The sequence below is a fragment of the Heterodontus francisci genome, chromosome 1, assembly GCF_036365525.1.
Source record: "Heterodontus francisci isolate sHetFra1 chromosome 1, sHetFra1.hap1, whole genome shotgun sequence".
Classification (NCBI taxonomy): Eukaryota; Metazoa; Chordata; class Chondrichthyes; order Heterodontiformes; family Heterodontidae; genus Heterodontus; species Heterodontus francisci.
In genome coordinates, this window is record NC_090371.1 from 88,442,740 (window position 1) to 88,470,616 (window position 27,877).

General features: G+C 44.5%; 1 protein-coding gene across 11 annotated transcripts in view; it reads left to right on the top strand.

The window, feature by feature from the left end:
- The window catches only part of rusc2 (RUN and SH3 domain containing 2), a 196,550-nt gene that overhangs the window by 157,994 nt on the left and 10,679 nt on the right, over positions 1 to 27,877 (top strand). For all 11 annotated transcript variants that reach the window (XM_068032737.1, XM_068032739.1, XM_068032734.1 and 8 more), the window contains 4 exons: positions 2,228 to 2,304; positions 4,755 to 4,929; positions 5,583 to 5,688; positions 9,871 to 9,917. In XM_068032737.1, the coding sequence (XP_067888838.1) occupies positions 2,228 to 2,304; positions 4,755 to 4,929; positions 5,583 to 5,688; positions 9,871 to 9,917 (405 nt within the window). The remainder of the gene's footprint in view (positions 1 to 2,227; positions 2,305 to 4,754; positions 4,930 to 5,582; positions 5,689 to 9,870; positions 9,918 to 27,877) is intronic.

Sequence of the window (27,877 nt, forward strand, 5' to 3'; positions counted from 1 at the left end):
TAACGGGCTGGATTTTGTTCTCCCCCGGGCATCAGGTTCCGTGGCTTGGGGGGATCCTGAAGATGGCTCCGGATGAGGCCTGCCACTGACCTTGACGCCGTGAGGGCCCGACCCTATCCTCCCAGTGGTGGCGAGGCTCTGTGGCGGCCCCACACCGCTGGGCAATTGGACCTCAATTAAAATATTCAAATCAATAAAATGAATACATTTAAATAGACTTACCTGCGATATTGAGGGCCATCGCAATCTTCGGTGCGTCTTCAAATCCCCTTCAGGGAAACCCGGCATTACACTGGTGGGGAGGGGGAAGGAGGTAAGATTTTCAGTGGAGGGGTCAAATAAACATGATGGGCGTAGGGGATGGTGGAAAGGGTTGACCTTTAAACTTTGTGCAGTTTTGGGGGGGAAAGGTCAGAGTTAAAAGGTAACTGTTTTGGGGAAGGGCAAATTGCTACTGTAATTGTTACTGCGGGGTAGGAAAGGGACATTTTGAATTGATTTAATTTTGGGGGGGGTTACTGATTTAAAAATTTAAATGAGCTGGCAGGGCTGGCTGCCCTTTAAAAATGGTGCCAGTGCCTGCGCACAGGTAGCTGATGCCATTGCCGGTGACAGACATCCCACCTGCTTCACGTGATTGTGGGGGGGCTGTCCCGGCCATTCAAATGAGCTGTCATGCAGGAGATTCACGGGCTGGCATTTTTTTTCTCAGCGGCGAGCTCTTAAAATCCGGCCCAACGTTTCAGGTCTGTGACCTTTCATCAGAACTGGCAAAGGTTAGCATGTAATAGGTTTTAAGCAAGTAAAGGGGTGGGGGCGGGGTGGGAGAGAACAAAAAGGAAGGTGTATGATAGGCAGAGGGCATGAGAGATTAAATGACAAAGGTGTCATGGGACAAATGCAAAGGGAGTGCGAATGGTTGTGGTGAAAGACAAAGCATTAGTCCAGAGAGATGCAACCTTCCACAACAGCGCTTCTGATATGTCTTCCTTTTCCCTCAACCAAGGGTTTCACCCCACCCCCACTGTGATTGACAGGGCCCTCAAGCGTGTCATACCCATTTCCCGCACTTCTGCCCTCACCCCTTCCCTCCCAGAACCGCAACAGGGTTCCCCTTGTCCTTACTTTCCACCCCACCAGCTTCCACATCCAAAGGATCATCCTCGGCCATTTCCGCCACCTCCAGCGTGATGCCACCACCAAACACGCCATCTTCCCCTCCCCTCCCCTGAGAGTATTCCGAAGGGATCGTTCCCTCTGTGACACCCTGGTCCACTCCTCCATTACCCCCGACACCTCGTCCCTTTCCCACTGTACCTTTCCATGCAATCGCAGGAGGTATAATACCTGCCCTTTTACCTCTTCTCTCCTCACCATCTAAGGCCCCAAACACTCCTTCCAGCTGAAGCAACGATTTACTTGTACTTCCTGCAATTTAGTATACTGTATTAGCTGCTCACAATGTGGTCTCCTCTACATTGGAGAGACCAAACACAGATTGGATGACTGCTTTGCAGAACACCACCGCTTAGTCCGAAAGCATGAACCCAACCTTCCGGTTGCTTGCCATTTCAATTCACCACCCTGCTCTCAGGCCCACATTTCTGTCCTTGGCCTGCTGCAGTGTTCCAGTGAACATCAACGCAAGCTCGAAGAACAGCACCTCAGCTTGCGATTAGGCACTCTACAGCGTTCCAGACCCAACATTCAGTTCAACAATTTCAGAGCATGACTGGCCTTTTTTAATTATTATTTCATTTTGTTATTTTTAACCATGTGCCTGCCTTAAACTTGGTTTTTCATGTATGTGTTTATGGACAGAGCTGTTCATTATTCTGCCATTAACACCCTATCTGGGCTAATACTTGGCCTTTCACCACAACCATTAGCACTTCCTTTGCCTTTGTTCCATGACAACTTTGTCATTGTATCTCTCCTGCCCTCTGCCCTATCAGACACCTTCCCTTTTGTTCTCTTCCACCACCGCCACCCCCCCCCCCCCCAACCCCTTCACTTGCTTAAAATCTATTGCATTTCTAATGTTTGCCAGTTCTGATGAGAAGTCACTGACCTGAAACGTTAACTCTGCTTCTCTCTCCACAGATGCTGCCAGACCTGCTGACTATTTCCAGCACTTTCTGTTTTTATTTCCGATTTCCAGCATCCACAGTATTTTGCTTTTATGAAATCTACTGTATTACCCACATACTTTTTTTTATTATGATAGGTCTCGTTAAGGCTGTGAATACTGCTGTTGATCTAATTGTAGCACACTTTGGAACAAGTAGAGATCCTGGTGTAAAGGTAAGATAACTAATGTGTCTGTGATCTGATTTAGTTTGTGTATTAATGTGTTCCTATGACATGTTGTAATTTGTTTCAACAAAAATTGGAAAAATTTGCATTCAACCTTTTGACTTTTTTGGATTGTTACAGTCAAATGATTGTTTGCTGCCATGAATCAGCCAAATCTTTATTGTTGCTGCAGAAAATTATTGGCTGGAATTTTATCTGGGCAACGGAGGTCTCAACCTCCGGCTGAAGCACCAGTCTCCTCTGGTGCATTACGTGACAATTAAGCACTTAAGTAGACAGCAGTGGGCTTCCCCAGGATTAAGGACCCCATCGACGGAAGTCCTGTCCACTGGAAGCTGCCGACCTGTCAGAGTTTGGCAGCTCTTTCACTGAGCAGTGTCACTGCAGAGGCGGTGGCTGCTGCTGGTACTGGACTCACCGGAGGCACTGGATCCAGGCCACAGGTGAGTCAGGAAGGGAGGGGCTTCGCAGGGTGGGGGTCATAGGGGAGTGGGTAAGCAGCAAGGGCAGGGGTTGCTCTTAGCGGCCACCCTCCTTTCCCCCCCTTTACTGATGCTGGGTGCCTCGATCTGGCACTGTGCCTTTTAATGAGGGACCCCTCCTCAAACAGCCAGCATGGGTTTACTTGATGTGCTCCCAGTGAGGCCCCCCCTCCCCCCTCAAGCTGGCATTAATTGCTCACTTAAGGGCTTCAATTGGTGGCTTGGTGGGAAGACGGTTCACAAGCTTTCTCGCCCTCTCGCCTGATTATATGCTCTTCCTGCCTCCAAAGTTGCTGTGGGAAGAGCATAGCATTTCCCCCATTGTTTGCACTTGCAATCTCTGATTGTTTGTTTGTTATTAGGGTACATGTTTCATGGCTCCATATGGTGCAAGAAACATCACGAGCAGTGTGTGTGGGTCAGAATATTAGATTTTTGACCTTGCATGTTTCATCTTGTACACTCTTTCCTAATTTTGCCCACAACTCTTGAGTTCTTTACCTGTGGAACCCTTGGAAAATTATGTAAATTAGGTGTCAAACTGGATTTGCACTTTGACTGGGTAGACCCTGCTGTGAGAATTGGGAAGGTTAGCAACGATATGAAGGATTATGACAAATGGAGGGTACTTGCTAGGGGTGCAACTTTAACTCCAAATGTGCACTTTGTTTTGCACAGCTCCTGAGTCTCAGGAAGAAAGTGCCATCTTCTTGTAGCTGCTACAGGAGGACTGGCCTTGTCCTGCTTTCATTCACTGCATATGGCTGTGGCCATTCTTGACCTGTAGACTGAGCATGTTGATAAATTTTAGTTTGTGATCCTTATGCATTGAGCACTTCCCTTGTTTGCTGGGACCCCTCTCAATAATTTGCTTGCTGCTCTTCCTGTCATGTCTCTTGCCTGAGTGACCTCTGAAGAGCTCTTCACATGTCAACCTGCCATGCTGCTTCTGAATAGTGATTGTGTGTAGTGCCACTCAGTTTGGAAACTTGGCAGCTGTTCACGCAGAATGTCCAGCAAATAGGCTGTTACATTGGGGTCATGCCTTTATTAATAAACAATGTAAATTAATGCTGCAACGAGTGCACTTAGCTCCAAATTCCAGGCATATATTTAAGGCTCAGCAGCTGCATTCAAAATGTACTGCTTGACCAAATTTTCCTATTGGCAGGAAAAAGTCAAACTTGATAGTATGTGCGCATTTTTCTTGTGCAGAAAGCACAGTTTAATGATGGGCCAAAGCCGTCAGAAAATTTGGCCATGCAGGGGTGTGCGTGCGTGGTGCTAATATTTGTGCACGTAAAAAAATTTGGGTCATTGTGTACATTTTGGAAAACAGGGAGTGCTTTCCTTTATGTCCTTTTTAAACAGCTCACTTGTTTAAACTTTTAAAATTTAAAGTAATTAAGTAGTTATAAATCATTTTAAGTTCTACAATCAAAACTATTAAATCTAATTTTGTCTTCATACACCCAAATAATTTTGACCCATCACTTCATAATTTAACTTTTCATTATTGACCATAGTTTATCTCTTGCCTTGTATTTTTAACATGATGCAAACTGGGAACAGTTGCACTTGGACACCAAGTTGTTTTCTTTTCCAGTATTATGAATAAAAGAAAAACAACATACTGTTCTTAGTACGGTTCCTTAAATTTGTACACACATGGTTAGATCCAAGTGCGGTTTGAACTCTTCTCCAGCGTGTGTTGCACAATGATAGGCTTTGCTGTCCCACTGATTCAGTGATATTTCATAGTACTGTTGCTAAAATGGGGAAAGTGGAAGTCTTGCTGATAAGGAAATTATTTACCTTGTGTCTGAGGACAGACACAAATCCTATTCGCACAGCCACAACTGGTATTTACAAAAATGTTTTGGAAAAGGATTTGAAAATAATTTCTTGTACCATAGCAAATATGAAGTGTGATGAGTCGCATTTTGTTTGTTACAGGCCAAGCTTGGGAACAGTTCAGTCAGTCCCAATGTGGGCCACCTTGTACTTAAGTACCTGTGTCCAGCAATGAAAAATGTTCTTCAAGATGGGTTGAAGGCATACGTTCTTGATATGATCGTAGGACAAAGGAAAAATTTGCCATGGACTGTGATTGAGGCTTCCACTCAGCTTGGTATGACACATCACTTTTTGCCATGGCTATACAAAGTTTTAATTTACTCTGCTCAGATTACAGGTTGCAATTTAGGTAGGACTTCCAACAATACCAAATAAGATCTGGTATAAGAATGATAGTTTAGGCAGCCAATAATCTTAAATTCTCTTTAGGGAATAAGACAAACTAGTAGCACTGAAAGAATAATAACCATTACTTAACTTTAAACTTAGGATATAATAGAATCTTGGAAGATTCCAAACTTTCAATCATAACAGTAACCCAAAAGCTCTCAAACTTTTGGATGCAGGCCCCATCAAAAAGTTATATTTTCTTATGCTTGGCTAGTTATGGAACGCTGCTAACTCTGTTTGAAAAAAAAATTTGCAAAAGATATGTTGTCATTTTTACTCTATTCCTTTACTGCTGTTCTCTCTTTTCATTTTCTCTTTTTTTTTTTCCCTTTCCCCAATCCCTTTCACTCTATTCACTTCACCTTCTATCTTTGGCACAGTTTGATTCAATTCAAGTTCCCAAAGTTGAAGGGGCAGTGTTCTAACCCAATGCACCACTCAGCCCCTTCCAGAAATTCCTGATAACAGCACATCCTTCAAATAAAACGTATTGTCCTTTCATTATTGTTTTGAAACTTCATCTTTTTTTCTTTTCAGGTCCTTCTACCAAGGCACTTAACAATCTTTTTTGCAAGATAAGTCAGTACTCCGAATTAACGAGCCACAGCACAAGATTTAACGCATTCATTTTTGGCCTTCTGAAGTAAGTTATCACGCATTGTAAGAACTTGAAAACAAAGTTAGTGTTGCATTATGGGGTATATTTTAAGAACATTGATAACTTCAGTGAATAGAGATGAACATTGCTGTAAAATTTTGTTGAATCCTCAATATAAAATATCTTTTTAATGGTTATTTAAAGTATCAACATTCCAGAGAAAATTTTCCAATAAATCTTATTTTTGTACCTCACACTTGGAGCCGCATTGTGCCGGGCTGGAAGGCGGGGGAGAACCCGCCTCATCCCTCCATCGGATCCCTGTAGCTAGTTAACCGTGGGCAGCTAGTTAACTGCCTGCCGTGAGGGATGCTGTTCCTTTAAGAGACAAGCCAATCGAGAGGACCAGCAGCACTGCAGTAGCAGCAATACCACTGGGAGCAGTGGCCACTGCCGGTACTGCAGGAGACCCTGCCATGCTGAAGAAGACCACACAAGTGGGGCAGCGACCATCACGGGGTGGGGGGGGGGGTGTCCAGGGGCCCTGGATTGCCCCGAAGGAGGGAGACCCCAACCCCGTTAGGAGGTCACCAGACTTTACCTAGCGGCTTCTCCATGCGGCAGTCGGCCCCTCTGCCTTCTACAAAATAGACGGAGGCAGGAAGAGGCCCTTAAGTGGCCATTAATTAGGCCGACCTCTGCCTTCCCCGTCCCTGACAAAATGGCAGAGGCCCGAGCAATGTCTGGAATGGCGCCCTCTGCCATTTTGTTAGTCTCCCTCCCTCTGTGCTCCATTTTGAGCACTTATTTTTACATATTCTCATATGGTGATCTGATTTATGCTATCCTAGCTGTACCAAAGAACAAAGAACAGTACAGCACAGGAAAAGGCCAATCGGCCCTACAAGCCTGCGCTGATCTTGATGCCTGTCTAAACTAAAACCTTCTGCACTTCCGGGGACCGTATCCCTCTATTCCCTTCCTATTCATGTATTTGTCAAGATGCCTCTTAAATGTCGCTATCGTACCTGCTTCCACCACCTCCCCTGGCAGTAAGTTCCAGGCACTCACCACCCTCTGTGTTAAGAACTTGCCTCGCACATCCCCTCTAAACTTTGCCCCTCACACCTTAAACCTATGTCCCGTAGTAACTGACTCTTCCACCCTAGGAAAAAGCTTCTGACGATCCACTCTGTCCATGCCACTCATAACTTTGTAAACCTCTATTATGTCGCTCCTCCACCTCCGTCGTTCCAGTGAAAACAATCCGAGTTTATCCAACCTCTCCTCATAGCTAATGCCCTCCAGACCAGGCAACATCCTGGTAAACCTCCTCTGTACCCTCTCCAAAGCCTCCACGTCCTTCTAGTAGTGTGGCGACCAGAATTGCACGCAATATTCTAAGTGTGGCCTAACTAAGGTTCTGTACAGCTGCAGCATGACTTACCAATTTTTATACTCTATGCCCCGACCGATGAAGGCAAGCATGCCGTATGCCTTCTTGACTACCTTATCCACCTGCATTGCCACTTTCAGTGACCTGTGGACCTGTACGCCCATATCTCTCTGCCTGTCAATACTCCTAAGGGTTCTGCCATTTACTGTATACTTCCCACCTGTATTAGATCTTCCAAAATGCATTACCTCACATTTGTCTGGATTAAACTCCATCTGCCATTTCTCTGCCCAAGTCTCCAACTGATCTATATCCTGCTGTATCCTCTGACAATCCTCATCACGATCCGCAACTCCACCAACCTTTGTGTCGTCCGCAAACTTACTAATCAGACCAACTACGTTTTTCTCCAAATCATTTATATATAATACAACAGCAAAGGTCCCAGCACTGATCCCTGCAGAACACCACGAGTCACAGCCCTCCATTCAGAAAAGCACCCTTCCACTGCTACCCTCTGTCTTCTATGACTGAGCCAGTTCTGTATCCATCTTGCCAGCTCACCTCTGATCCCGTGTGACTTCACCTTTTGTACCAGTCTGCCATGAGGGACCTTGTCAAAGGCTTTACTGAAGTCCATATAGACAACATCCACTGCCCTTCCTTCATCAATTATCTTCGTCATTTCCTCAAAGAACTCAATCAAGTTAGTGAGACACAACCTCCCCTTCACAAAACCATGCTGCCTCTCACTAATAAGTTCATTTGTTTCCAAATGGGAGTAGATCCTGTCCCGAACAATCCTCTCTAATAATTTCTCTACCACTGATGTAAGGCTCACCGGCCTATAATTTCCTGGATTATCCTTGCTACCCTTCTTAAACAAAGGAACAACATTGGCTATTCTCCAGTTCTTTGGGACCTCACCTGTCGCCAATGAGGATACAAAGATTTCTGTCAAGGCCCCAGCAATTTCTTTCCTTGCCTCCCTCAGTATTCTGGGGTAGATCCCATCAGGCCCTGGGGACTTATCTACCTTAATGCATTGCAAGACGCCCAACACCTGCTCCTTTTTGATAACAACATGACTGAGACTATCTACACTCCCTTACCTAGACTCATCATCCACCAAGTCCTTCTCTTTGGTGAATACTGATGCAAAGTACTCATTTAGTACCTTGCCCATTTCCTATGGCTCCACACATAGATTCCCTCCTCTGTCCTTGAGTGGGCCAACCCTTTCCCTGGTTACCCTCTTGCTCTTTATATACGTATAAAAAGCCTTGGGATTCTCCTTAATCCTGTTTGCCAATGACTTTTCATGACCCCTTTTAGGCCTTCTGACTCCTTGCTTAAGTTCCTTCCTACTTTCTTTATATTCCTCAAGGGCTTTGTCTGTTCCCAGCCTTCTAGCCCTTACGAATTCTTCCTTTTTCTTTTTGATAAGCTCACAATATCCCTCGTTATCCAAGGTTCCCGAAACTTGCCAAACTTAGCCTTCTTCCTTACAGGAACATGCCGGTCCTGGATTCTAATCAACTGACGTTTGAAAGACTCCCACATGTCAGATGTTGATTTACCCTCAAACAGCCGCCCCCAATCTAAATTCTTCAGTTCCTGCCTAATATTGTTATAATTAGCCTTCCCCCAATTTAGCACCTTCACTACTCTTATCCTTATCCACAAGTACCTTAAAACTTACGGAATTATGGTCACTGTTCCCGAAATGCTCCCCTCCTGAGACTTTGACCACATGGCCGGGCTCATTCCCCAATACCAGGTCCAGTATGGCCCCTTCCCTGGTTGCACTATCGACATATTCCTTCAAGAAGCTCTCCTAGATGCTCCTTACAAATTCTGCCCCATCCAAGCCCCTAGCACTAAGTGAGTCCCAGTCAATATAGGGGAAGTTAAAATCACCCACCACTCCAACCCTGTTACCTTTACATCTTTCCAAAATCTGTCTAAATATCTGCTCCTCTACCTCCCGCTGGCTGTTGGGAGGCCTGTAGTAAACCCCCAACATACTGACTGCACCCTTCCTATTCCTGAGCTCCACCCATATTGCCTCGCTGCATGACCCCTCCGAGGTGTCCTCCTGCAGTACAGCTGTGATATTCTCCTTAACCAGTAATGCAACTCCCCCACCCCTTTTACATCCCGCTCTATCCCGCTTCTAAATCCCAGAATATTTAGCTGCCAATCCTGTCCTTCCCTCAACCAAGTCTCTGTAATAGCAACAACATCAACTTTGCACTCACGCCCTTGAGTTTTTTTGATCAGAATTAAAATGTCAAATTAGTTCTTACATTCACATTATCCATGCGTTTCGTCATTTTAAAAATCTGGATTTTGTTCCTGCTCAACTCTTATTTCTTCAGTGCAAATAAATTCATGATGTGAGTCACCCCATCTAACTTAGCGTTTCAAATCTGGGAATCATCCGTGTTGCTTTTATTTGACTTCTGTTCAAAGAATTTGCCAAATTTTGCTCATGACTCCTAAGTTTGGTCTTATCAAATTGACTGGGTACTTCTTTGACTCTTTTATTGTATCCACCCCCCCCCCCCCCCCCCCACCCCAGTACCTGATATTATGGATTATTCTCTAGTATTTTTTAACTGGATTCCAGTGATTGTTTTTCTTAAGAGATGTTTTATCTGCGCATTGGTATGTTGAGTCATCAAATCTGTGACAATGCAATGTGACATCCCTGTTAGTCATGGTATAAATAAACTACATTCCTAGACTAAGCATTTATGAAGTGACTGCCAGAAGGTAAGCTGAACATTTTTTATACTTATATATATCTTTTATTTTCTTTGATGCAGCATCAGATCCTTGGAGTTTTGGTTTAATCACTTGTATAATCATGAAGGTAAGATCAAGCTACAATTACTGCTGCTAGAATTTTGTTACTAATTCGTTTACTTGTACAACAGTAAAGACTCTGGACTAGAAATTCCTTGTGAGCTGTTGCACTTCTTGACCTATGACAGGAGAGGACTTCAGTCTGGTAGTCACGCCTGGTGCTGACGCCATTCCCGATCCTGTCGATGGAGTTATTAGCATAAAAGAGGAGGCACCCATACCACTTATGCTTTGGAATTTCGAGGCAGGGTCTTGTTGCTCCTTTGGGTGTGGAGAAAAACCTGGCCACGTAGGATCCTCATCCTACGTGTAGTTGCCACCTTCATAATGGAGTTGATCTTTCTGAAATCATTGGCACTGGCAAATGGCATTATGGATCCCACTAATGCCTGTTGTATGGCAACCAAACTTGTAACATGCAGGCATACTGTACACTGGCCATACAGTAGGTGGAAATGGTGGGATTCTAATTGGGAGGTAGCACCTACCCATTTCACACTAGTTAAAATTCTGCATCAAGGCAAGAGAGGCTGTCCACACCCCACCCTTAGGCCCAGATGACATGATTTCTATGACAAAAATGATAGGAGTTTTGAAGCTCCATTTTTCATATTTTTATTCTGTTTATTATCTGCCAGTAATTTGTTTTATTGTAATGTTCATGAACAATTTTCAAAGGGCTGTTATAAGCGAATGCTATGAGCGAGTATGAAAGAAAGCTAGAGGTTAAGATGAAGAACTTTTACAAGCGCCTAATAGGTAAAGGAATAGTTGAATAAGTATGACTTTTTTTAATTGAGACTGAGTGAGTGGCAGAGAGATGCTTATTTTGTATCTTTTTTTTTCCAGAGGAAGGTGAAAGTTGGACTGTAAAAGTACCTGGTGGAGAATGTTGAGTCACTTCCAGAAATAAATAGGCAGAATGACAGGATATTTTAAAAAGGTGCTGAAGGAGGTTGGAGAAGATTTAGTGAAGGGACTAACCTGAATAAATCTTTGAAAACAGGATTGTGCTTTAGTACTGGAAGATGGCAAATATTGCGCCTCTGTTCAAGAAAGGGGAAAGAGATAAGTCAAGAAATTATGGGCCAGTTGGTTTACGTTCATTGTAGGTGAACTTGTAAGAGATGCTTTTACAAATTGATATTGCCGATGTGGTATTCCTCAGGAAACTGTGCTGCAAATTCATTTGTTTCCCATTTATATAACCATATAAATATAGGTGCAGGAGGAATGATTTTGAATGGTAATACCAAATTAGAGGGCATGCAGAACAGGGAGGAGGAATGTAGGATGTTATGGTCAGGTTTGTAGAGAGGGCAATTTAATATAGAAAAATGTTAGGAAAAGTGAAAAGATATAGACCTTAAATATTAAGATTCTTAACTCAGTACAGAATCAGCCAGATCTAAAGATGCAAATATGTGTAGTTGGGAGTATAGGTTGAAAAACCAATTAAAAATAAAATCAACATTTTATGAAGATGTAATGAATATTCAAGCATGAAAATTGTTGTTGGATATGTGCAAGACATTGAATATGTCATAGTTGGAGTATTGTGTGCAGTTCTGGGCATTTCATGTTTAGAAGAAGAGTAGTAAACCTGAGGATTGGGAGCGTTTCAGATACCAGCAAAGGATGACCAAAAAAATTGATAATGAGGGAGAAAATAGAATGAGAATTAACGAGCAAAAAGTATAAGAACAGATTCTAAGAGCTTCTACAAGTATGTGAAAAGGAGGTGAATAGCAAAACTAAATGTGTGTCCCTTAGAAGCTGAGACAGGAGAAGTTATAATGGGGAATAAGGAAATGGCAGTGACATTAAACAGATATTCTGTGTCTCTTCACAGTAGAAGACACAAAACACATACCAAAAATAATAGGGAAACAAAGTCAGAATTTTAGCATTTAGACCTGCTTGCAGCAAGGGAGGCGTGCAGTGGGTTGGGAACCCCAGAGATCTAGAAGAGGGCTTTGCTGTGGCTTTTTAACTCAGCCACAGCATTAGCATCCTGCTTCTGCATTTCCTGATTTGCACCTGACTGTCAAAGAATTTCTCCGTAATCCTATATGGATCTCACTGCCACAGGGAGTGATTACAACGAATTTAAGGGGAAGCTAGCCAAGCATATTAGGGAGAAGGGAATTGACGGTTTCAGTAATAGATTTAGATGAGGAAAGATGGGAGGAGGCTTGGCATGGATTGGTTGGGCCGAATGGCCTGTTTCAGTGCCATATATTCTATGTAATCCTATATTTAAAAGGACCCTTATGGAGGTTACAATTCATTCAATTGTTAGAACACAGGCAGGAACTTTTGTGATGGTGTGCCAGTGTGGGAAAGTTGCCCCTGCCGACGCACCCCCACCCCTCAACCCCCGAGTTCTCGGACACATCCCTGGAGGTACTGTTGCAGGCAATAAGGGCTCGCAAAGATGAGTTATTCCTGGCGGATGGGAGGAAGAGGCCAGCATCTGCGAGCAAACAGGTGTTGCTGGAAATCACGGAAGAGCTGAGCAGCTGGAATCATAGAGTCATAGAGTTATACAACACAAAAACAGGCCCATCGTTTCCATGCCAGCCATCAAGCATCTATCTATTCTAACCCCATTTTCCAGCACTTGGCCCATAGTCTTGTATGCTATGGAGGCTGGTGGGGTGGAAAGTGAGAGGAAGGGATGAGGGTACAGGTGCGGGAAATGAGCCGGACTTGGTCGAGGGCCCTGTCAACCAATGACAGATGTTAAACTAACTGGTCTGTAGTTTCCTACTTTCTGTCTGCCTCCCTTTTTGAATAAGGGCGTTACAGTAGCTTTTTTCCAATCCACTGGAACCTTTCCCGTATCCAGAGAATTTTGGAATATTCCAACCAATGGATCCACTAACTCCAGTGCCACTTCCTTTAAGACCCTAGGATGTAGGCCATCAGGCCCTGGGGACTTGTCTGCCTTCAACCCCAATAGTTTGCTCAGTACTTTTTCCCTAGTGATGATGATTGTTCTAAGTTCCTCCCTTTCTATAATCTCTGCATTACCTGGTACTATTGGGATGGTACTTGTGTCCTCCACCGTGAAAACTGAAGCAAAATACTGATTTAGTGTCTCTGCCATTTCTGTGTTCCCTTCTATTAACTCCCCAGTCTCATCCTCCAATGGACCAACATTCACTTTAGCTACTCTCTTCCCTTTTATATACTTATAGAAGCTTTTGCTATCCGTTTTTATATTTTGTGCTAGTTTTCTTGAATCATTTACCTTTGCTCTTTTTATTTTTTAGTAACCCTTTGTTGATCTTTAAAAGTTTCGCAATCTTCCAGCCTTTGCAATATGCCTTAGTTTTTGTCTTTATGTTATCCTTAACTTCCTTGCTTAGCCATGGATGTTTTTTTCCCCTCCTAGAATCTTTCTTCCGATCTAGAAGATATTTTAGTTGGGATAAATTGAATATCTCCTTAAACATCTGCCACTGCTCGTCAACTGTCCTACCTTGTAGTCTTCCTGCCCAACCATATCTGTCCTCGTGCCTATATAGTTACCTTTGTTTAACTCCAGAACGCTCGTGTGGGACTCCAGCTTCTCGCCCTCAAACTGAATTTGAAATTCTAGCATGCTGTGATCACTTTTCCCTCGAGGATCCTTAACAATGAGATCATTTATTAATCTCACCTCATTACACAACACCAAATCTAGAATAGCCTGCTCTCTGGTTCATTCCACAACATATTGCTCCAAAAAACAATCTCTAATACATTCAATGAGCTCTCCCTTGAAGCTACCCTTGCCCATTTGACTAATCCAGTCTATATGCATATTAAAATCGCCCATGGCTATTGCCGTACCTTTCTTACAAGCCCCAGTGTTTCCTGGTTTATACTGTGCCCCACTGCGGAACTACTGTTTGGGGACCTATAGATTACTCCCACCAGTGACTTATTTCCCTTGCTATTTCTTATTTCTACCCAGACTCATTCTACGCCTTGATCTCCAGTGCCTATATCGTTTCTCACAACAGCACAGATCTCTTACTTCACTAACAAAGCTACACCACCTCCTTTTCCTTCCTGTCTATCCTTCCGAAATACTGAGTACCCTTGGATATTCAATTCCCAAACCTGGTCTCTCTGCAACCACGTCTCAGTATTCGGCACTAAATCATACCCATTTGTCTCTATTTGCGCTGTTAACTCATTTATTTTATTCTGAATGCTTCATGCATTCAGATACAAAGCCTTTACGTTTGTTCTATTATTAAATTTCCCTACTCTTGTACGATTCCTTGGTGCAATATGATGTTCTCACGGATTAGTTGAGGAATAGAGTCAGAGTCAGAGAGATACAGCACTGAAACAGGCCCTTCGGCCCACCGAGTATGTGCCGACCAACAACCACCCATTTATACTAATCCTACATTAATCCCATATTCCCTACCACATCCCCACCATTCTCCTACCACCTACCTACACTAGGGGCAATTTACAATGGCCAATTTACCTATCAACCTGCAAGTCTTTGGCTGTGGGAGGAAACCAGAGCACCCGGCGGAAACCCACGCGGTCACAGGGAGAACTTACAAACTCCGCACAGGCAGTACCCAAAACCGAACCCGGGTCGCTGGAGCTGTGAGGCTGCAGTGCTAACGACTGCACCACTGTGCCGCCCACTTGTGGTCATGTTTTTCAGAAGTTTGGAGGCCTTCAAACAGACATCAGGATAGGGGAAGGGTCACCATGGATATTTTTCTTAGGATATTTGGGAATGAAAGTTTGCTGAACATAAAGTATCCTTTCTAGTATTTCATTCCCACCAAGACTCCTATGTATATGTATAACTAAAATTACTGCCCAGTTTTTCAAATTAGGTGTATAATAGAGCATGCTATACAAACGCGCTGAATTAAATATATCTAGTCAACAAAAGCCTTGAGATATATTTTCTTCTTACTGCTAATAATGCTGTTCCCACATAACATGCAGTGTAAAGTGTTCACTGGAGGAACATTTCGAAGAACCTTTTTAATGAGATCCCATATCACGTCATAAATAGGGAAACTAGCAAGTCACTGCTGTTTGTTATATCCTATAAATACGCTTTTTAAATGATTCAATTTATGCAGGATATAACAGAATACATTACTCGCGATGCAATTGGTATCATGTAGGCCATGCAGAATTACACCCAGCATACATCTCTTTAATTGTATTAATATTAGTAGAATATAAAGACAGTAGGAAGGAACTTAAGCAAGGAGTTAGGAGAGCTAAAAGGGGTCATGAAAAGTCATTGGCAAACAGGATTAAGGAAAATCCCAAGGCTTTTTATACATATATAAAGAGCAAGAGGGTAACCAGGGAAAGGGTTGGCCCACTCAAGGACAGAGATGGGAATCTATGCGTGGAGCCAGAGGATTTGGGTGAGGTGCAAGATGGATACAGAACTGGCTCAGTCACAGAAGACAGAGGGTAACAGTGGATGGGTGTTTTTCTGAATGGAGGGATGTGACTAGTGGTGTTCCGCAGGGATCAGTGCTGGGACCTTTGCTGTTTGTAGTATATATAAATGATTTGGAGGAAAATGTAGCTGGTCTGATTAGTAAGTTTGCGGACGACACAAAGGTTGGTGGAGTTGCGGATAATGATGAGGATTGTCAGAGGATACAGCAGGATATAGATCGGTTGGAGACTTGGGCGGTGAAATGGCAGATGGAGTTTAATCCGGACAAATGTGAGGTAATGCATTTTGGAAGGTCTAATGCAGGTGGGAGGTATACAGTAAATGGCAGAACCCTTAGGAGTATTGACAGGCAGAGAGATCTGGGCGTACAGGTCCACAGGTCACTGAAAGTGGCAACGCAGGTGGATAAGGTAGTCAAGAAGGCATACGGCATGCTTGCCTTCATCGGTCGGGGCATAGAGTATAAAAATTGGCAAGTCATGTTGCAGCTGTACAGAACTTTAGTTAGGCCACACTTAGAATATTGCGTGCAATTCTGGTCGCCACACTACCAGAAGGACGTGGGGGCTTTGGAGAGGGTACAGAGGAGGTTCACCAGGATGTTGCCTGGTGTGGAGGGCATTAGCTATGAGGAGAGGTTGGAAAAACTCAGATTGTTTTCACTGGAACGACGGAGGTGGAGGGGCGACATGATAGAGGTTTACAAAGTTATGAGCAGCATGGACAGAGTGGATAGTCAGAAGCTTTTTCCCAGGGTGGAAGAGTCAGTTACTAGGGGACATAGGTTTAAGGTGCGAGGGGCAAAGTTTAGAGGGGATGTGCGAGGCAAGTTTTTTACACAGAGGGTGGTGAGTGCCTGGAACTTGCTGCCAAGGGAGGTGGTGGAAGCAGATACGATTGCGACGTTTAAGAGACATCTTGACAAATATATGAATAGGAAGGGAATAGAGGGATATGGGCCCCGGAAGTGCAGAAGGTGTTAGTTTCGGCAGGCATCAAGATCGGCGCAGGCTTGGAGGGCCGAATGGCCTGTTCCTGTGCTGTCCTGTTCTTTGTTTTGTCTCTTCCTTTTATTTTCTGGTAACAATCAGCCTCACCACTAACCTGCACTCCTACCTTCTCCTTTAACTTCCTGTTTTTCCATGCAATTGAACCCTCCCGCCCCCCCCCCCCCCCCATTATTTAGTTTAAAGCCCTATCTACAGCCCTAGTTATGCGAATCGCCAGGACTCTGGTCCCAGCATGATTCAGTAGGAGCCCGTCCCATCGGAACAGCTCCCTGCTTCCCCAGTACTGGTGCCAATGTCCCACGAATTTGAACCCATTTCTCCCACACCAATCTTTGAGCCACGCATTTACCTCTTTCATCTTATTGACCCTTTGCCAATTTGCTCAGGTAGTAATCTGGAGATTATTACCTTTTTGGTTCTGCATTTTAATTTCGCCCCAAGCTGCTCATATTCCCTCAGCAGAACCTCTAACCTCGTTCTACCTATATCGTTGGTACCTACATGGACCACGACAACTGGATCGTTCCCCTCCCACTCCAAGTTCCTCTGCAGCCCAGATGAGATATCCCAAATCCTGGCACCAGGTAGGCAACAGAGCCTTCGGGACTCTCGATCCTGTCCACAGAGAACAATGTCTATGTCCCTAACTATACTATCCCTGATTACGACTACATTTCTCTTTTCTCCCTCCACTTGAATGGCTCCCTGTACCACAGTGCTGTGGTCAGTTTGCACATCCTCCCTACAATCCCTGCTCTCATCCGTATAGGGAGCAAGAATCTCAAACCTGTTGGACAAGGACAATGGCTGAGGCTCCTGCAGCACTACCTCCTGCATCCCTCTACCTGCCTCACTCATAGTCACACCCTCCTGTCCCTGACCACTGGCCGCATTCAATGTAGTTAACCTCATGGGTGTGACTGCCTCCTGAAACACAGCGTCCAGGTAACACTCCCCCTCCCTGATGTGTCGCAGTGTCCGAAGCTCAGACTCCAGCTCATCAACTCTGAGCCGGAGTTCCTCGAGCAGCCAACACTTGCTACAGATGTGTTCATCAGGAACTACAATGGGGTCCACCAGCTCCCACATCATGCAGGTACAACACATCGCCTGGTCCTGCATCTCTATTTTATTTAATTAGATTTTAATTTGTTACTTAAATTTCCGACTGATGTTTAGTTTTTTTTAAATCCGCTTTAGTCTTTAGTTTATATACTTATAGATCAATCAAGTCTTACTCTATGTTGATTCAATTAAATTATATTAAAAGCTTACCTGAATACTGACCCCAGCTGCCCTCTCTTTCCCTGCTCTCACTGTTCAATGTGACGTCACTCTGATGTCACTTTTCGATTTTTTTTTTTTCCTCTGGCTCCGATCTTCTCTGCCTCTCTCCCACACAGGTTTTTGGTGCGCTTTTTTATACCTCTGGTCCTGTTGCTCTTCGGGCTCCGCTGCTCTCTGTCTCTCTCCTACACAGGTTTTTGGCGCGCTTTTTTATACCCCTGGTCCTGCTGCTCCTCGGTCTCCGCACCTCTCTGCCTCTATGAGTCGGTGGGCTTATAATGAATATTAGTAGACAGCCTATCCCCAGAGATGGAGACAGAGGAGTCGAGGAAGGGAAGGGAAGTGTCTGAGATGGACCATGTAAAGGTGAGAGAAGGATGGAAATTGGAAGCCAAGTAGTTAAAGTTTTCCAGTTTGGGGTGGGAGCAGGAAACGGCACCGATACGGTCATCAATGTACTGAAAAAAGTGTTGGGGGAGGGGGCCTGTGTAGGACTGGAACAGGAATGTTCGACATATCCCACTAAAAGACAGGCATAACTAGGACCCATAAGGGTACCCATAGCAACACCTTTTATTTGAAGGAAGTGAATGGAGTTGAAGGAGAAGTTGTTCAATGTGAGAACAAGTTCAGCCAGGAGGAGGAGGGTGGTGGTGGATGGGGACTGGTTGTGCCTCGGTTCAAGGAAGAAATGGAGAGCCCTCAAACCATCCTGGTGGTGTCGAGAGATTGGATGTCCATAGTGAAGAGGAGGCGGTTGGAGCCAGGAAACTGGAAATTGTCAAAATAACATAGGGCGTCCGAAGAGTCACGGATGTAGGTGGGAAGAGACTGGACCAGGGGAGAAAAGATAGAGTCGTGATAGGAAGAAATAAGTTCAGTGGGGCAGGAACAGGCTGACACAATGGGTCTGCCGGGACAGTCCTGTTTGTGGATTTTGGGAAGGACTTCGAAGCGGGCTGTCCGGGGTTGTGGGACTGTGAGGTTGGAAGCTGTAGAGGGAAGATCTCCAGAGGAGATGAGGTCAGTGACAGTCCTGTGGACAGTAGCTTGATGCTTGGTGGTGGGGTCATGGTCATGGAGGGGGAAGTGGGAAGAAGTGTCTTCAGAGTTGGCGCTGAGCCTCTGCAAGGTAGAGGTCGGTGCACCAGACAGCAATGGCACCATCCTTGTCTGCAGCTTTGATGATAATGTCGGGGTTAGATCTGAGAGAACTGAGTGCAGCAAGTTCAGAGGGAGACAGGTTAGAGTGAGTGAAGGGAGCAGAGAGTTTGAGATGGCCAATGTCTCACTGACAGTTTTCAATGAAAAGATCAAGAGCGGATAAGAGGCCAGAGGGAGGTGTCCAGGTGGAGGGAGAATGCTGGAGGTGGGTGAATGGGTCTGCTGGTCGGGGAGAGGACCCCTGGTCGAAGATGTGAGCCCGGAGGCGAAAGCGATGGAAGAAGAGCTCAATGTCATGCCGTGCGCGAAATTCATTGAGGTGGGGACATAAGGGGATAAAACTGAGTCGTTTGCGTCATTCAGCGTCAGAGAGGGGAAGATCAGAGGGAAGTGAAGGGGAAGAAGGATCTGGAGGGGCATTAGTCCCCAACAGCTGCTGGAGCTTGTGTTCCTTAACACCTGAAAGGAAGAAAAAAAGTTTTTTGTTAATGTTAGACATCATCCTGACTTGGAACTATATTGCTGCTCCTTCATTGTCGCTGGGTCAAAATCCTGGAACTCCTTTCCTAATAGCACTGTGGGTGTACCTACACCCCAAGGACTACAGTGGTTCAAGAAGGCAGCTCACCACCACCTTCTCAAGAGCAATTAGGGATGGGCAATAAATGCTGGCCTAGCCAGCGACGCCCACATCCCATGAATGAATAAAATAAAAAAACTCCCTGTTTACCTGAGGTGATCTTGATTGCCACCCGCGTGCAATCTATGATTCCCTGAACTTGTGGGAATCCAGCCATTGCAGCAAATCTGTGGGCTCCATCTCTGACTGGCCTCATGATGAACAAAGACAAGTAATTGGGAACACTGGTGAATATGGCATTGGTCACCTTGGAGATGCACTTGTGTGCAGCAGATTGTGAAATCTTGCACATGTCACCAGCAGATCCCGGGAAGGAGCCGGTGGTGAAGAAGTTCAGGGCTGTGGTGACATTGACTGCCCTGACAATATGTATGCACTGGGAAGGAGTTCATGTTCCAGGAGGCTGCAGATGTTAACAATGATCTACCAGGAAAGTCTGAGCATCCTGACACATTGGTGCTCAGTCAGAAAGTGGACTGGATACAGTTACTTGAAGGAAAATCAGTGGCAAACCAGTGGGAGGCATTTAAAAGCGAGATACTACAGGCACAGTGTAGGCATGTCCCCACAAAGATAAAGGGTGGTACTGCCAAATCTAGAGCCTCCTGGTTATCTAGAAGCTTACAAGGTAAGGTAAAACAGAAAAAGAAAGCTTATGATAATCACAAAAATCTTAATACTCAAAGCCTAGAGGAGTATAAAAAGTGCAGGGGTGAAGTAAAAAAGGAAATTGGAAAAGCAAAGAGAGGACATGAAAAATTATTGGCAGGTAAAATCAAGGAAAACCTGAAGATGTTTTATCAGCACATTAGGAGAAAGAGGATAACTAAGGAAAGGGTAGGGCCTACCAGAGATGTACAAGGGAACTTATGCGTGGATGCAGAAGATGTGGGCAGGATTCTTAATGAGTTTTTTTTGTCTCTGTCTTCACAAAGGAGAGGGTTGATGTAGACATTGTAGTTAAGGAGGAGGAGTGTGAAATATTAGATACGATAAGCATAATGAGAGAGGACGTACTACAGAGTCTGACATCCTTGAAAGTGGATAAATCGCCAGGGCCGGATGGATTGCATCCGAGGTTGTTAAAGGAAGCCAGGGAGGAAATAGCGGATGCGCTGAGGATCATCTTCAAATCCTCACTAGATACAGGCAAGGTACCAGATGATTGGAGGTCTGCGAACATTGTATCATTGTTTAAAAAGGGTGCAAGGGATAGGCCATATAATTATAGGCCGGTCAGTCTGACCTCGGTGTTGGGTAAATTGTTAGAATCAATTCTGAGGGACAAGATAAACTGCCACTTAGAAAGGCATGGATTAATCAGGGATAGTCAGCACGGATTTGTTTGGGGAAGGTCATGTCTTACTTTCTCGAAAAACTCAATTAAGTTCGTAACAAGGAAGCTTGATGAGGGTAGTGCAGTGGATGTGGTCTACGTGGATTTTAGTAAGGCATTTGACAAGATCCCACATGGCAGACGGGTCAGTAAAATGAAAGCCCATTGGAATACAAGGAAATGGGGCAGGTTGGATCCAGAATTGGCTCAGGGCCGGGAAACAAAGGGTAGTAGTCGACGGATGTTTTTGTAAATGGAAAACTGTTTCCAGTGGCATTCCACAGATCCCTTGCTGTTTGTGGTATATATTAATGATTTGGACTTAAATGTGGGACGCATAATTGGGAAATTTGCTGATGACACAAAAATTGATAGTGTAGAGGATAGCTGTAAACTCCAGAATTCTTTCAATGTTTTGGTTGAGTGGGCGGAAAAGTGGCAAATGGAACTCAATCCAGAGAAGTGTGATTCTAGGCCCCTCATAATTTTGTACGCCTCAATTAGCCTCCAATCAGCCTCTTCTGTTCTAAGGAAAACAGCCCTAGCCTATCCAATCTTGCATCACAGCTGCAACTTTCAAGCCCTGGCAACAGTCTTGTAAATCTCCTCTGTACTCTCTCCAGAGCAAGTATGTCCTTTCTGGAATGTGGTGACCAAAACTGTACACAATACTCCAGCTGTGACCTAACCAGAGTTTTATACAGTTCCAGCATTACATCCCTGCTTTGTATTCTATACCTCAGCCATGGTATCCAATTGGATCCAGGGGTGACTTAATCGAGGTGTACAAAATTATGAGGGGCCCAGATAGAGTAGGCAGGAAGGACCTGTTTTCCTTAGCGGAGAGGTCAATTACCAGGGGACACAGATTTAAGGTGATTGGCAGAAGGATTAGAGGGGACATGTGGAAAAACATTTTCACCCAGAGGGTGGTGGGTGTCTGAAATTCACTGCCAGGAATGGTGGTGGAGGCAGAAACCCTCAATTCTTTTAAAAGGCACCTGGACATGCACCTGAAGTGCTGTAACCAGCAAGGCTACCGACCAGGGGCCGGAAGGTGGGATTAGATTGGGCGGCTAGTTTTTCAGCTGGCACAGACACAAAGGGCTGAATGGCCTCCTTATGTTATGTAATTTTTCTATGGTTCATGTCCAGACAGTTGATCCTCTGCCAGTAAACCCTGTGTGGGTTATCACCTCCTGCTAGCTGGAGCTTTGTGTTCATCCCTTCTGTCCTGTGGAGTGGCAGGTGGCTGAGGAAGAGGCAGCTGCTGCTCCTGCTGCTGCTGATTTTGGTGGCTGCTTCTCTTGTTCCTCATCAGAGGTCCAAGGTAGAGCTACATAAGCCACTCCTATGCTGCTGTGAAGGCTGACAGCAGGGAAGTGCAGATCAAAATCAAAAATGTCCAAGGTAGCAGAAATGACCTCCAAAATCTTAGAAATCACCTGCAAAGTAGTGAAAGCAAAGTCTCAATAAGTTCTGAGCAAAAGCCTTTCACCTCGTCAAAGAAGCAGCTATCCTAGATCAGTATTTCAAGGCTTTCCAGCCTTTCAATTTCACAGCCCTTTCAATCCCTGCTGTGCTATCGCCTGGTGAGTTTCACACAGCCAGGAAACCCATGTGCTGGCAGTTAAAGCCAAATGCAGTGGAAAGGCTTCATTTTAATATATTCTAATATATTTATTATATTTAAATCACGTAGGTTGGTGGGTTCCTGCCAGGTTCCCAACACACCAGCATTTTTTGCTTCTTTAAACCCCACATGCATTCACACTCAACACCAGCTCTCCCTTAACAGGTTAAAATCCACCCAACCCCCCAGTGAGAGTGAGAAACAAAGTAATTAATACAAATAAAGAAAAAGTACTGGCAAAAATAATGGAAAGCCGATAAATCCACTGGACCTGACTCACTACGTCCTAGAGTTCTAAAAGAGGTAGCTGCAGAGGTAGTGGATGCACTGGTTATGATCTTCCAAAATTCCCTGGATTCTGGAATAGTCCCAGCACATTGGAAGATGGTAAATGTAACACAAGAAAGGAGGGCGAGAACAAACAGAACTATAGGCCAATTAGCCTGACATCAGCTGTTGGGAAAATGCTGGAATCCAGTATAAAGGAAGTAGTAACAGAGCACTTAGAAAATTATAATCCAATTAGACAGATTAGGCATGGTTGTATGAAAGGGAAATCTTGTTTGAAAATTCTATGACATTGTTTTGAGGATGTAACTAGCAGGTTAGATAAAGGGGAACCAGTGGATGTAGTATATTTGGATTTTCAAAAGGCATTTGATAAGGTGCTCATGGGGTTGGGGTACTATATTAGCATGGATTGAGGATTGGTTAAAGAACAGAAAACAGAGAGACGGAATAAACAGGTTGACAGGCTTTTACGATTGGGGTGCTGCCAGAATCAGTGCTGGAACCTCAGCTGTTTAGAATCTATTTTAATAAGTTAGATTAAGGTAGCAATTGTAATGAATTCAAGCTTGCTGATGATATAAAGCTTGGTGGACAGGTAGCTGTGAGGGGGACACAGAGTCTGCAAAGGGATATTGTTGGTGTACCTACACCCCAAGGACTGCAGCCGTTCAAGAAGGCAGCTCACCACCACCTTCTCAAGGGCAATTAGGGGTGGGCAATAAATACTGGCCTAGCCAGCGATGCCCACATCCCACGAACGAATAATTTAAAAAAAGATAGGTTAAGTGAGTGGGCGAGGAGATGGCAGATGGAGAATATGGGGGAACTGTGTGGTTATTCACTTTGGTAGGAAAAATTGAACAATTGAATATTTTTTAAAGGTAAGAGACTATTAGATGTTGGTGTTCAGTGGGATTTGGGTGTCTTTGTACAAGAAACACGGAAAGTCAACATGCAGGTACAGCACGCATTTAGGAAGGCAAATGGTATGTTAGCCTTTATTTTACAGGAGTTGGAGTGTAAGGGTAAGGAAGTCTTGCTGCAATTGTATAAGGTTTCAGTGAAACCACACCTGGTGTATTGTGTAAAGTTTTGGTCTCCGTACCTATACTTGCCTCAGAAGAGGATGCAAGGAAGATTCACTAGATTGATTCATAGGAACATAGGAGCAGGAGTAGGCCATTCAGCCTGTCGAACCTGCTCTGCCACTCAGTTAGATCATGGCTGATTATCTACTTCAGTACCACTTTCCTGCACGAGCCCCATATTCCTTGATCTCATTAGTATCCAGATATCTATCGATCAGTCTTTAACGATAGAACCAAAGAAATATTACGGCACAGAAGGAGGCCATTCAGCCCATTGTGTCTGCGCCGGCTGAATCTAGCCGCCCAAGAGTGTAACATTTGCAATTCTCCAGTTCTCTGGCACCACCCCCTAGTATACAGAAAACTGAAAAACCGTGGCCAGTGCCTCCAAAATTTCCACTCTTACTTCCCTCAGTGTACTTGGATGCATCTTGGTGAGATCACCCAGTCCTGGTGCCTTATCCACTTTAAGTACAGGCAGCCTATCCAATACCTCCTTATCGATTTTAAACCCTTCCAGTGTTTGAATTACGTCCTCTTTCACCATTGCCTGGGTTGCATCTTTTTCCTTAGTAAATTCATATGCAAAGTATTCATTTAATACCTCAGCTGTGCCCTCTGCCTCCAAGAGTAAATCCCCTTTTGGTACCTAATCAACCCCACTCCTGCTTTTACCACCCTTTTACTATTTATATGTCTATAGGAAACTTTGGGATTCCCTTTTATGTTAACTGCCAGACTCTTTTCATACTTTCTCTTTGCTTATCATATTTGCTTTTTCATTTTCCCTCTGAACCTTCTATATTCAGCCTGGTTTTCAATAGTGTTTTCTCCCTGGTATCTGTCGTAAGTACACTTTTTCTTCGTTATCTTAACCTCTATCTCTTTTCTCATTCAGAGAGCTCTGGATTTGTTTACTCTACCTGTCCCCTTTGAGGGAACATACCTTGACTGTGTCCAAACTATCTGTTCTTTGAAGGTAGTCCATTGTTCAGCTTCCGTTTTTCCTACCAACCTTTGACTCCAATTAATTCGTCCCAGATCTGTTCTACCCCATTGAAGTTGGCCTTCCCCAGTTAATTATTTGTATTCTGGATTGTTCTTTATCTTTTTCCATAGTCAGTCTAAACCTTATGATACAATGATCATTGTCCCCTAAATGTTCTCCCACTGACACTTGATCCACTTGGCCCACCTCATTCCCAAGACCATGTCTAGCAGTGCATCCTTTCTCATAGGACTGAAAACATACTGCTGTAGAAAATTTTCCTGAACACACTCTAGGAACTCTTGCCCCTCACTGCCCTTTACACTACTATCATCCCAGTCTATGTTTCGATAATTAAAGTCCCCCATTATAACTACCCTACAATTCTTGCAACTCTCTGTAATTCCTTGTAAATTTGTTGTGCTACATCCTTCCTACTAGTTGGTGGCCTATAGACAACACCGAGCAATGTAACTGCACCTTTTTTGTTCCTTAGCTCTAGCCAAATAGATTCTGTCCTCGAGCCCTCTGGGACATCCTTTTTCTCCAGCACTGCAATGCTCTCTTTAATACCGCCACCCCTCCCCCTTTTTTCCCTTTCCTATCTTTCCTGAACACCTGGGCACTCCTGGGCAAAGGTCTGGCAGATGGAATACAATGTTAATAAATGTGAAGTCATTCATTTTGGTAGGTGTAACAGTAAAAAGGATTATTACTTGAATGGTAAAAAGTTGCAGCATGCTGCTATGCAGAGGGACCTGGGTGTCCTTGTGCATGAATCGCAGAAGGTTGGTCCGCAGGTACAGCAAGTAATTAGGAAGGCAAATGGAATTTTGTCCTTCATTGCTAAAGGGATGGAGTTTAAAAGCAGAGAGGTTATGTTGCAGCTGTATAAGGTACTGGTGAGGCCGCACCTGGAGTACTGTGTGCAGTTTTGCTCTCCTTACTTGAGAAAGGATGGACTGGCACTGGAGAGGGTGCAGAGGAGGTTCACTAGGTTGACTCCGGAGTTGAGGGGATTGGCTTATGAGGAGAGACTGAGTAGATTGGGATTATATTCATTGGAATTCAGAAGAATGAGGGGGATCTTACAGAAACATATAAAATTATGAAGGGAATAGATAAGATACAAGTAGAGAGGATGTTTCCACTGGCAGGTGAAGCTAGGACAAGAGGGCATGACCTCAAGATTAGAGGGAGCAGATTTAGGACTGAATTAAGAAGGAACTTCTTCACCCAGAGGGTTGTTAATCTATGGAATTCCTTGCCCAGTGAAGTAGTTGATGCTTCTTCAGTAAACATTTTTAAAGCTAAGGTAGATATCTTTTTGAGCAATAAAGGAATTAAGGGATACGGTGAGAGCGTGGGTAAGTGGATCTGAGTCCACGAAAAGATCAGCCATGATCTTATTGAATGGCGGAGCAGGCTCAAGGGGCCGGACGGCCTACTCCTGCTCCTAGTTCTTATTATGATCTTATGACCTTGTACCAGGAATATTTAACACCCTGTCCTGGCTTTTTTGAGCCAGGTCTCTGTTATATCATATTTCCACATGTCAATCTGCACCTGTAACTCACCAATCTTATTAGCAACACCCTATGCATTCACATACATGCACATTAACCCTGATTTAGACTTTATTACTTTCTCCCTTACTCTGACCCCACCTAATAACTTACTATTCCTCACTCTAGTGCTATCTATCTCTCCCAGCATTCTGTGCATCTTGGTATTCCTCTCTGATATTTCTTCCTGGTTCCCACACCCCTGCCAAGTTAGTTTAAACCCTTCCCAAAAGCACTAGCAAATCGCCTCGCAAGGAAATTTGTCCCAGCTCTATTCAGGTGCAACCTGTCTGGCCTGTATGGGTCCCACCTTCTCCAGAACTGGTCCCAGTGTCCCAGGAATCTAAAGCCCTCCTATCAGCACTATCGTTCCAGCCATGCATTCATCTGCACTATCCTCCTATTTCTATACTTACTTGCATGTGGTACTGGGAGTAATCTGGAGATTACAACTTTTCAAGTCCTGCTTGCTAATTTCTTACCTAGCTTGCTAAAATCTTTCTGCAGGACCACATCTCTCTTCCTACCTATGTCGTTTATACCATCGTGGACCACGACTGCTGGCTGTTCACCCTTCCTCCTCAGGGTGCTCTGCAACCATTCAGTGACATGCTTGACCCTGGCACCAGGGACCAACGCACCATCCTGGATTCACGTCTGCGGCCACAGAAACGCCTGTCTGTTCCACTGACTATTGAATCTCCTATCACTATCGCTCTTCCAGTATTCGTTGTGCCTCCCTGTGCAGCTGAGCCAGCCATGGTGCCATGGCCTTGGCTCTGGCTGCACTCCCCAGATGAACCATCACTTTCCTCAGTCTTCAGAACTGCATACTCAATCTACCAGCTTCTCTAATGTTGAACAGACTTTGGAGCCTGGTGTCTGTATTACAGCCATTTGAACCTCTATCAAGGTCCCAAAAGCTATTAGCAATTGGCAGTAGTATAGATTCCTTCTGTGTGGGCCTGGCTGCAGTGTCCCTGGAGCTGGCCACATGCTCCAAGGTAGGTTGCAGTGTTCAGAACCCCTGCGAAAGCACGCCACAAATAGTGGAGTTGAATTCTTCCATCCTTCTTGCTGTAGTGGGTAGTTCCTGGCAGGCCTGCCAACATCTGACACATTTTCTCCTGTTCCTCAGACATATTACTTTTTGTGGCTGGCCCCCAGAGTTCTACATCTCTATTCTGCTGAACAGAACTCGGAGAGAGCAGCTCCCTCTGGCACCGATTCTTAGCTGCCTTTCGCACCACTATCTACTCCTGCTCAGTTGTACTGTGAGACTCAATCCATGCTGGCCCATCTATCAGACTAACCTGCCCACAATGTGCCAGTTTCTATGCTGTTGCCTGCTACAGGTGTCGTGTGACGGTGCGTCCTCAGGAGGGAAACGTTCCTCCAAGAAGCCTCCTTCCTCTTTGGGCAAGGGCTAATGCTCTTTGTGTGAGATCCCTGGAGGAAAGAAGAAAGGGTGAAGGTTTAATAATTTTTTTTGTGTGTGTTTTTTATTTCCTGG